At 40.9% G+C, this 12,016-nt stretch overlaps 1 protein-coding gene across 2 annotated transcripts in view; it reads left to right on the top strand.

The window, feature by feature from the left end:
• Window positions 1-12,016, top strand: part of ASZ1 (ankyrin repeat, SAM and basic leucine zipper domain containing 1) — a 238,510-nt gene that overhangs the window by 149,700 nt on the left and 76,794 nt on the right. For both annotated transcript variants that reach the window (XM_073573352.1, XM_073573353.1), the window contains exon 7: window positions 9,065-9,177. In XM_073573352.1, the coding sequence (XP_073429453.1) occupies window positions 9,065-9,177 (113 nt within the window). The remainder of the gene's footprint in view (window positions 1-9,064; window positions 9,178-12,016) is intronic.

The following is a 12,016-nucleotide window of genomic DNA, read 5'->3' as shown; positions in this document are numbered from 1 at the left end:
TACCAACTCGTCACGGCTTCAGCACCAAGGTGATGGACAAGCGGGTGCAGTGAATATTACATGAGCCTAATGAGCGGGAGCACTGACCACCCGCTGTCTCTGCAGCCCTCAGCCAGCCCACCCCAGCCCCCTGACACCATGCCAGAGCCGCCCCCCTCCTGTACAGCACACAGATTCGGATTATAAGACGCACCCCCCACTTTCCCCCAAAATTTGGGGGAACAAAAGCGCGTCTTATAATCCGAAAAATACAGTATTTGATATTTTTATAATAATTATCATGTTGTATTGTTGGTTAAGTATTTTGCACTTATATCTATACCAGTAAAGATCTTCGAACAAATTATTAAACAGCATGTATGTAAGTACCATGGATAAGAATACAGTAACTAACCAGAAGAAGCATGAGTTTGTAGCAAACGAGTCATGCCAGACTAATATTTCCTTCCATGGCCTCTTTCACACATCAGTCTTTTAGCGTCAGTCAAAATCCGTCGTCACGACGGATCCGTCGAAAATAGTGAAAAACTGATACGACATCCGTTTTTTCAACGGATCCGTCTAGCGGATCCGTTGAAAAAACAGATCCATTGTATCAGTCACATCCGTTTTTTTCCATCAGTTTCTTCCGTTTTTTCAAAAGCCAAATGGGAGGCTCCCAAAACATGACTGGCTACTGGAAGCATATACAGTGCCTTGCGAAAGTATTTGGCCCCCTGGAACTTTTCAACTTTTTCCCACATATCATGCTTCAAACATAAAGATACCAAATGTAAATTTTTAGTGAAGAATCAACAACAAGTGGGACACAATTGTGAAGCTGAACGAAGTTTATTGGTTATTTTAAATTTTTGTGGAAATTCAAAAACTGAAAAGTGGGACGTGCAATATTATTCGGCCCCTTTAACTTAATACTTTGTTGCACCACCTTTTGCTGCGATTACAGCTGCAAGTCGCTTGGGGTATGTCTCTATCAGTTTTGTACATCGAGAGACTGAAATTCTTGCCCATTCTTCCTTGGCAAACAGCTTGAGCTCAGTGAGGTTTGATGGAGATCGTCCTGAACAGCAGTTTTCAGCTCTTTCCACAGATTCTCAATTGGATTCTGGTCTGGACTTTGACTTGGCCATTCTAACACCTGGACACGTTTATTTGTGAACCATTCCATTGTAGATTTTGCTTTATGTTTGGGATCATTGTCTTGTTGGAAGACAAATCTCCATCCCAGTCTCAGGTCTTTTGCAGACTCCAACAGGTTTTCTTAAAGAATGGTCCTGTATTTGGCTCCATCCATCTTCCCATTAATTTGTATCATCTTCCCTGTCCCTGCTGAAGAAAAGCAGGCCCAAACCATGAAGCTGCCACCACCATGTTTGACAGTGGGGATGGTGTGTTCAGGGTTATGAGCTGTGTTGCCATTATGCCAAACATATCGTTTGGCATTGTTGCCAAAAAGTTTGACTTTGGTTTCATCTGACCAGAGCACCTTCTTCCACATGTTTGGTGTGTCTCCCAGGTGGCTTGTTGCAAACTTTAAACGACACTTTTTATGGATATCTTTGAGAAATGGCTTTCTTCTTGCCACTCTTCCATAAAGGCCAGTTTTGTGTAGTGTACGACTGATTGTTGTCCTATTGACAGACTGTCACACCTCAGCTGTAGATCTCTGCAGTTCATCCAGAATGATCATGGGCCTCTTGGCTGCATCTCTGATCAGTCTTCTCCTTGTTTGAGATGAAAGTTTAGAGGGACGGCCAGGTCTTGGTAGATTTGCAGTGGTATGATACTCCTTCCATTTCAATATGATCGCTTGCTCAGTGCTCCTTGGGATGTTTAAAGTTTTGGAAATCATTTTGTATCCAAATCCGGCTTTAGACTTCTCCACAACATTATCACGGACCTGCCTGTTGTGTTCCTTGGTCTTCGTGATGCTCTCTGTGCATCAAAGAGAACCCTCAGACTATCACAGAGCAGGTGCATTTATACAGAGACTTGGTTACACACAGGTGGATTATATTTATCATAATTAGTCATTTAGGACAACATTGGATCATTCAGAGATCCACAATGAACGTCTGGAGTGAGTTTGCTGCACTGAAAGTAAAGGGGCCGAATAATATTGCACGCTCCACTTGTCAGTTTTTGAATTTCCACAAAAATGTAAAATGACCAATAAATTTCGTTCAACTTCACAATTGGGTCCCACTTGTTGATTCTTCACCAAAAATTTACATTTGGTATCTTTGAAGCCTGATATGTGGGAAAAGGTTGAAAAGTTCCAGGGGGCCGAATACTTTTGCAAGGCACTGTATATTGAGTGTTTTAACACCCCGTCTTTGAAAGGTTGTAGAGCAAGTAGCAGAAATGGAAGGAGTTCTGGTGAAGATTGTGAGCATATATGCGAATTTTACTTTTGAGGCCAATCAGTTGGCAGTGATTGTTTGTGACAAGGAGGAAGCAAGACAGCGTATATTAAGCTTTCTGGCCTTTAATATTTACATCAGATGTTTGACTAGTGGCCTTGCTTGGTCCCTGGTGGCCTGGTCCCTGTTTGGATCTGCAAATATAAAGATGCTTGTTAGCTATTATAAAAATTATTTCTGTGTAGTCTGCTGAATTAGAAAATAAAAGGTACCTCCAGAGCCATTAGGATTTCAACCCTCCCCCCCCCTAAAAAAAATCCCCATAGGCCCCCCAAATAAAATGCTACATACGTTAATAGGTTTCTAAAACACCCCGCTCTGTAATTTTAGATATGCGCAATGTGCAAGCAGGCAAACCCTCAAACTCTTTACCCCAAAAAGCCCAAACCTATACCTTGCAAGCAATACCCTCCTTTAAACTTGAAATCCCTAAACCCCCACTTGAAGATTTATTGACCACAGATGCTATTTTTAAAAAACCCAGTTAAAAAATGTAAATACCCAATTTCTACAATCCCCATTTTTATACACCTTTTATTTAAAAAAAAAATAAACCCTCAACCAACTCTGTAGTGCATATTGTGTTTTCCTGTGTTTCATAAACCACAATTTAAAAGTGACCTTGGTACCCTATTGTGAATGTACTTCATGTTAATTGATGTTTTCTTTTCAATAAAAACGTTGAAACTAAAAGTGACCTTGGTGTAATGATACTACAGACAGTTTTTGGAGCAAATTTTATTAATTTTTTTTCTTTTTTTCTTTTTGTGAAAGAAAGAAGGCGCTACACTGCTCTTTATTTTAAATACAAGAACAGAAAATGGAAAAAAAAATGCTGGCCACACACACGTCATAGAACTTTGTTGGAAATACATCTATTAAAAAAAAACAAAAACCATGGCTAGACACACACACACCGCAGAACTTTTTTGGAAATATATGTACAGTATTAAGAAAATACATGCCACACTCACACACACACCGCAGATCTTTGTGGGAAATACATGTACAGTATTAAAAACACGCCACACTCACACACACGCTGGCAGGACTCACGCTGGCTGGCAGGCCTCTTGCTGGCAGGCTTCTTGCTTTCAGGATGCTTGCTGGCACATTAAGGAATGAAGCCTTACCTAGCAGGTTTATATAGATTTGGGGCTGTCTGACCACAATAAGATTTGGAGCATGCTCAGTGCAAGAAAACGGATTCTGTCTTTTGACGGACAGCGATGGATCCTGTGCCCATAGGCTTCCATTCTAGCCAACGACGGATGCCGCTGGATCCGTCGCTGTCTTTTCGATGTAGACGAAAAACGTTACATTGTCCGTTGTCTCCAGACGACGGATAAACAAATTCCGACAGATCCAGCGCACAACGGACAAAACATGAGGCCATCTGTCGCTAATACAAGTCTATGAGAAAAAAACGGATCCAGCGAGCTCATTCAGTGAATCCGTTTTTTTTTTTCATAAAACGACGGATTTTGACTGGCAAAAAAACTGATGTGTGAAAGAGACCTATGATGGACTAGGAGGATCAGGAAAATACGGTAGAAATAGTATATATCTACTTCAGCAAAACATTGATAAAATATCTTAGGCTATGTGCACACGCTGCAGATTCTGCTGCGGATCCGCAGCGTTTCTGGCCCTGTGGGTCCGCAGCAGTTTCTGCTGCTTTGTACAGTACCATTGTTTTCAATGGTCAAACCAAAAACGCTGTGCACATGCTGTGGATTTTTCCGCGCGGATTTGCTGCGGGTTACAATCCGCAGCATGTCAATTCTTTGTGCGGAATCCGCTGCGGTTTTGACACCTTATCCATTGTGAGGTGTGAAACTGCAGGGCTAATCCGCAGGTAAACCGCAGAACTTTTGACCTGCGGATTTTTATAAATCCGCTGGGAAAAATCCGCAGCTCTCCATACTACGTGTGCATATAGCCTTATACTATCCCTATTGAAAAAATGACCAAGTTTGGGATTGACAAGGCTACGGTTAGATGGGATTCATAACTGGCTCAGTATTCATTCTCAAAGAGTGGTAATAAATGGTTGGACATACAATTGGGGAACCACAAGACTCTGTCTTGGCCCCAGTAGTCTTCAATATTTTTATAAATGATCTAGATAAGGGAATTGAAGGTAAATTAATCAAATTTGCAAATTATGCAAAGCTAGGAGGGATAGCTAACCTAACACTAGAGAAGACCGAGAAAGGATTCAGAATGATCTAAATAAGCTTGAACATTGGGCAGCGATAAATGAAATGGTATTTAACAGGGAGAAATGAAAGATTCTACATTGGGGAAAGAAAACCAAAAATTACATTATAGAATGGGAGGAATAGAACTAAGCAACAGCACGGGTGAAAGACTTTGTTATACTAATAGATCACAGACTGGACATGAGTCAACATTGTGGTGCAGCAGCAAAACAGGCAAGCACAGTACTAGGATGTATTAAGAGAAGCATAGAGTCTAGATCACGTGAAGTAATTACCCCTTTCTACTGCTCCTTGGTCAGGCCTCATCTGGAATACTGTGTCCAGCTCTGGGCATCACATTTTAAAACAAGACATAGAAAACTAGGGCAAGCTCAGAGAAGAGCTACCAGTAGGGTGAGCGGACTGCAAAGTATGTCCTACAAGGGACGGTTAAAGGATCTGGAAATGTTTAGCTTGGAAAAAAAGAATGCGAGGAGACTTAATAGCTGTCTATAAATATCTGAAGGGATGTCACAGTGTAGAGGTATCATCCTTATTCTCGTTTGCACATAGAAACACAAAGACGCAGATTAGATATTAGAAAAAACTTTTTGACAATGAGGGTGATCGTGAGAGGTGATGAATTGTCCTTCAATGGAAGTCTTCAGAGGCTGGGCAGACATCTGACTGAGATGGTATAGTGAATCCTGCATAGAGCAGGGAGTTGGACACGATGACCCTTAAGGCCCCTTTCCAACTCTCATATTCTTTGATTCTATACATTAACAGGTCTCTCTTTGGAGGCAGCACTGGACTAGTCAGGTCTCTCTAAACTTTGCAGCCAGCTTTTCAAACTGTTTTCCAGAGATAGACATTCCTAGCTTTAATTGTGCATCAACTATGTGCAGCATAAATCTAATGACCTGTTTACTTTTAACTAACCTAACCCTTCTTACGAGTGCCATTTGCAGAAACAGTTGAAGTATCAGAGCAGCAGAAACTCCCCAAAAATGACATGCTACTGTTTTCCAGAATTAAGCACAGTTGTTATTGCATATTGAAAATGGCAAATATTCCTTTTTTAGTACCCGATGCTTTGTACCCAGCGTTTGCTTTTGGAGACGCAAAACAAACCCCAGTTTACAGCAGCCTGATCTTTCAGCATTTAAGGAAACCAGGATGGATGAACACAGAACTTAAGCACATGCTAAAAAGGAAGAAAAAAATGTTTATAAAATGGAAAGAGGGAGGCATATCTAAAGAAGAATATAATGCTGTCTGCAGAACCTGCAGGGCACAAATCAGATTAGCTAAAGCTGAAAATGAATTGAGGCTTGCAAGAGATGTCAAAAGCAATAATAAAGGATTTTGGGGATATGTCAAAAGTAAAAGAAAAGTCAAAGATGCTATAGGATTTTTACAGGATGAAAATGATGAAATGGTAAGACAGGATGTTGACAAGGCTGAACTTTTAAATTCCTATTTTGCATTTGTTTTCTCTCAGAAAGGTAATGTAACATCAACTGTTCTTCACTGGCCTATTAAGGGAATAGAAGAATCCAGGATATCTATAAACAGAAAGATAGTGAGGAAACACTTAACTAACCTAAATGAATTCAAGTCTCCAGGTCCAGATGAATTACACCCCAGAGTACTGAAGGAGATAGCAGAAGAAATTTTTGAACCCCTCTCCATAATCTTTGAAAATTCTTGGAGAACAGGAGAAGTGCCAGAAGACTGGAGAAGAGCAAATGTTGTTCCTATCTTCAAAAAGGGGAAGAAGGTGGACCCAGGCAACTATAGGCCGGTGAGTCTGACTTCTATACCAGGAAAGATCTTTGAACAAATTATTAAACAACATGTATGTCAATACCTGGATAAGAATGAAGTGATTAAACAGTCAGCATGGGATTGTAACTAATAAGTCATGTCAGACTAACTTAATTTCCTTCTATGACGGTATCACTGATTGGGTGGATCAAGGAAATGCTGTAGATATAGTATATCTTGACTTCAGCAAAGCATTTGACAAAGTCTCTCATACAATCCTTATTGAAAAAATGACTAAGTATGGAATGGACAAGGCAACTGTTAGGTGGATTCATAACTGGCTTAGTGATCGGACCCAAAGAGTGGTCGTAAATGGCTGCACATCCAGTTGGAGGAATGTCTCAAGTGGGGTACCACAGGGCTCTGTCCTGGGCCCTGGATTGTTCAACATCTTTATCAATGATTTAGATGAAGGAATTGAGGGTAAACTGATTAAATTTGCTGATGACACAAAGCTAGGAGGGATAGCTAATACTAGAGAAGAGAGAGAGAGGATTCAAAAAGATTTAAATAAACTGGAGAAGTGGGCAGCAACTAACAGAATGGTTTTTAACAGGGAGAAATGCAAAGTACTACATCTGGGCAATAAAAATGAAAAAAGCATATATATAATGGGAGGAATAGGGCTAAGTGACAGCACATGTGAAAAAGACTTGGGTATACTAATAGATCACAGACTGAATATGAGTCAACAGTGTGATACAGCAGCAAAAAAGGCAAATGCAATTCTAGGATGTATTAACAGAAGCATACAGTCTAGATCACGTGAAGTCATTATTTCCCTCTACTCCTCTTTGGTCAGACCTCATCTGGAATATTGTGTCCAGTTTGGGGCACCACATTTTAAAAAAGACATCAACAAACTGGAGCAAGTTCAGAAAAGAGCGACCAGAATGGTGACCGGTCTGCAAACCCTGTCTTATGAGGAAAGGTTGCAGGATTTGGGAATGTTTAGTTTGCAAAAGAGAAGACTGAGAGGAGACTTAATAGCTGTCTACAAATATCTAAAGGGCTGTCACATTGTAGAAGGATCAACTTTATTCTCATTTGCCCAAGGAAAGACTAGAAGCAATGGGATGAAACTGAATGGGAGGAGACACAGATTAGATATTAGAAAAAACTTTTTGACAGTTAGAGTGATCAATGAGTGGAACAAGCTGCCACGAGAAGTGGTGAGTTCTCCTTCAATGGAAGTCTTCAAACAGAGGCTGGACAGACATCTGACTGGGATGATTTAGCGAATCCTGCTTTGAGCAGGGGGTTGGACCAGATGGCCCAGGAGGTCCCTTCCAACTCTACGATTCTATGATTCATGTAGATCGGGTAGGGCTGACATTGAGAGTTCAGACTTGAGCCTGCATGAAAGTTTAAGCTACTCTATTAGCTCTCTGAACATTTACAGAGCAACTTCAGGCACTATAATACAGAATCCTGCATGTAGCTGGATGACATTGCATGCCAGTTATCTACCCTGTATATAATGTGTGATGTTCAGTAGCCAGTTCCACAGTATATCATACCATTTACATATCACAAGTCTTCCAAAGACATTCTGATAGCGAAATGAGATTGTGATCCCCAATTGGGACAGTGATGATATCTGTACAGCTCTGTGAAAATTAATGGTTCTATGTAATTAAATTAAAACGTTAAGGCCCTGTCACATGCTAGCGAGATCGCTGATTTTGTGACGCCACGTGTGACGGGGATCAGCAACCAGCCCCCCTGCTGGGTATCGCTGATTGCGCTCCATCATCCTGGGCCGTTTTTTGATCACTGGTCTCACGCTGGCCAGGGCGCATCTGGCAGCGAGAGACCAGCATTCAGCGACGCTGGTTTCCAATGTAAGCATCGGGTATCTAAGAGCCGCGCGGATCTTAGACACCCGATGTTAACATTGGAAACCAGCTTGCTAGCTGGTCCTGATCGCTGGAGGGGCTAACGATGTCCCAGCGATCCCATCCATGTCGGATCGTTGGTGGGATCGCTGGGACATCGTTATGTGTAACGGGGCCTTTATTCTGCATACTTTTATATGGTGTACGACAGTACAGTGTATACGCAAATATCATATGGTATGTAGGGGTAATTTGTGATCGATATATATCCTATACTATCAACTATTTTCTGTGTTGTGAAGTTCAAATGTACATTAGTACTTGCCTGGTTCTATTTTTATTTTCTTATTACCCCATATTCCTTTTTAAATCAAGTGTTATCCCTATCAGTCAGTGCGGGTCCATAATTGGGTGTTTGTAGGATCAAGGCATGGGTTGGATCTGTTCTTTCCAAAATCGGTCCTCTAACTAGGGATGGACACATTAGGGAAATATTGGCTACAAAAATATTACCAAAGTTGAATCCCATCATCTAAATTAAACTGTGAAAAAATTAAATGTTTAAAAATATTAAATCATAAGAACTTTTTTCTAATTAAAAATGCTTTATAGCTTTACTTATAAAAAAATAAATACATGTTAGTACATGTTTAGCCCTTGCCAAAAAAAATATGTTATGATCCCTTAGACCAATTCCTTATGATCAGGTTTTCTGTATTTTTTTTTGTCTTTGGAGTTGATGTTCCATCAGAACTTTTTCTCTTTTCAGATTTTTAGCATTCTTTCATTTTCTGGAAATCTAAATACTGGAAAATCCAACTTGACTAAAGAGGAGGCAATGTATAGATACCTGAGGGTACAACCAGAGCCCTCAAACTATAGGCAAGTTCTTTTATTCTTTTAACTCTACTGTAAAATACCTTTTATGTTTGTGTTATTCATTTTATGTTCACATTGGTATTTTTTAATGTCTTTAGAAGATAGGAGAAAAAAAGTCCTAAAGCTGTTTAAGATTTATAGTAGCTGGATGTTTTTTTCTATTGCATAGTTAAAGGGTACATGTTACGTCAAATAACACTATTAACCTGCAGATGTAGGGTTAATCTTTAGATTTATAGTGTTAAAAAGTGCCCAACCACCTGGTTGAAAGGGCGGCTCCCAGGAAAACATGGACTTTTTTTCCCCAGGAGCCGCTGGCTTGCCGTCATGAGTCTGTGCCACCGTGGCTACAGTCACCGATCACTATACTTTGACAGCCATCACGGTACTAATGGATTGTGAAGCTGGCTGTTGGTCCATCAGTGCAAAGCCTGCTGTCAGTCAAGGTGCTAGAGCATGCTTAAAGCCACGGCTCATGGTGCCGTGGCCAGTGACTGTAACTGCATCAGTATTCCTGTATGACTGCTCCTGGGAGCTGCGCTTCAGTACGACGGCCGGACACTTTTCCAATGCTACTAACCTGCTGATTAACTCTACATCTGCAGGTCAGTAGGATTATCTGAACTGACTGGTTCCCTTTAACCCTCTAAATTTTCCCTCAACGTCGGACTCCCTCCCTTTGATGTGGGCTCCGGCGCTGAACCCACATCTTTCCCTGGATATGTCAGCTGTTTTGAACAGCTGACATGTGCCCGGAATAGCCGCGGGTGGAATCGCCATCCACCCGCGGCTGTTAACGTGATAAGTGCCACTGTCAAACGCTGACAGTGGCATTTAACTCGCGCTTACGGGCCGAAAATCCTCCCACCGATGACCCCGTCACGTGATCGCGAGTCACCGGTTTGTTGGCAAAACAACCAGAAGTCTCCTGGAGACCTTTATGGTTGTCAGTGCTAGTCTGGACTATTAAAGCATGCCAAAAGTAAAGCAAAACTGTTTTTAAAATTATAAAAGGAAAAAACTATAAAAGTTGAAATTACCACCCCTTTCGCTTCATTCAAAAAAAAAAAAAAAAATCAAACATACACATATTTGGTATCGCCACATTCAGAATCGCCCGGTCTATCAATAAAACAAAGGAGTAACCTGATCGCTATGGCGTAGCGGGAAAAAAAGTCAATGCTAGAATTCCTTTTTTTTTTTTTTTTTTTGCCGCGACATTGCATTAAAATGCAATAACGGGTAATCAAAAGATCGTATCTGCACAAAAATTATATAATTAAAAACATCAGCTCGGCGCGCAAAAAATAAACCCACACCCAACCCAAAATCACGAAAAATGGAGACGCTACAGGTATTGAAAAATGGCGCAATTTTTTAATTTTTTTAACAAAGTTTGGAATTTTGTTTTCACCACTTAAATGAAAAGAACCTAGACATGTTTGGTGTCTATGTACTCGTAATGACCTGGAGAATCATAATGGAAGGTCAGTTTTAGCATTTAGTGAACCTAGAAAAAAAGCCAAGTTGGAGTCGGTGTCATGGAAATTGAGGAGTCGGAGCTTTGGCATACCGACTCCACAGCCCTGGTATGAGGGAGTTGCAGTCAAACTTGAAGTCAGTGTCATGGAAATTGAGGAGTTGGAGTCGGGGTCGGAGGTTTGGCTTACTGACTCCACAGCCCTAATTTCACCGCACTTGGAATTTTTTTCCCGTTTTCAAGTAAAACCAATGCTGTCGTTCAAAAGTACAACTTGTCCTGCAAAAAGCAAGCCCTCACATGGCCATTTTGATCAAAAAATAAAAAGTTATGGCTCTAGGAAGAAGGGAAGCAAAAAACGAAAATGCAAAACCAAAAGTGGCTATGGTCGTTAAGGGGTTAAAAAGGACCTTTCAGCATTTCTTGCATGTTAAATTGCCTACCTTTTATTATGGAATTAAAGCTGAATAAAATGTAATTTTATTTATGTCTCCTTTCTAATGCAGAGATGTGGCTTTTAAATTTTAGTGCATTTAATATGATCATTGCCCTTTCAACCAAGTGGTTGTTAACAGAGGTTCTTCTCATGGACTTTTACTTGTCCAAAGATAGGAAAGCTAGAGAAACAGAAAAACCTGTGGGTTATTCCAGGCGCTGCCAGTGGTGAGGGATGTCCAAATTCAAACAGATGAAGAGTTTTTATTTTATTACGCTTTGGAGTTGATCCAACTTTTTACTCAGATGATGTATCTGAGGAAGAAACGCGTAATGCAATTCATTCCAGTTCTGGCATTATACACCTAGGAACCAGTGCTTGGAGCTTCATCTGTCTCTTGTGTACTCACATGCCCTCTCCAGTGTTGTGCCTTCTACGCACAACCTCCTCAGATGAGCAGTGCCCGATCTGATACTGAAACTAGATCCACAGATTTACACAAGGTGCACTTGTGTAAAAGCCTTTCGGGAGCAGAACTGTGTTTTTTCACTGTTATCTGATGTCTGAGGAGACTGATGAGTCTATCCTCACACTGAGATCTCTTCACTCCTGGCATTTACTGTCATTACAAACAGTGTGAGAGGAGGAGAGCTGCTCTATCATGCTCTTGATCTATCCCATGCATCTAGAATAATGCACCTAGAACAGGCATAATCCAGAGGGGTGTATGTGACAAATGCTGCTCACAGTCATCTTCATCAATGCTTCACTCTGCAGCTCTCCTCTCACAACACTGTTGTGTCATTACACAGGAGAGCTGCAACGTTGGAGCAGTGATAAAGATGATCGTGGGAGCATCATTTTTTACATACATCGCTCTGGATTTACACCAAGTATCAATACCCGATGCCTGGCATAGATACAGT

Source organism: Dendrobates tinctorius, unplaced genomic scaffold (assembly GCF_039654945.1).
Source record: "Dendrobates tinctorius isolate UK_male_01 unplaced genomic scaffold, ASM3965494v1 ptg000035l, whole genome shotgun sequence".
In the NCBI taxonomy this organism is placed as follows: Eukaryota; Metazoa; Chordata; class Amphibia; order Anura; family Dendrobatidae; genus Dendrobates; species Dendrobates tinctorius.
The sequence above is the reverse complement of the archived record's forward strand: the minus strand, read 5'-3'. Positions and strand labels throughout refer to the sequence as shown.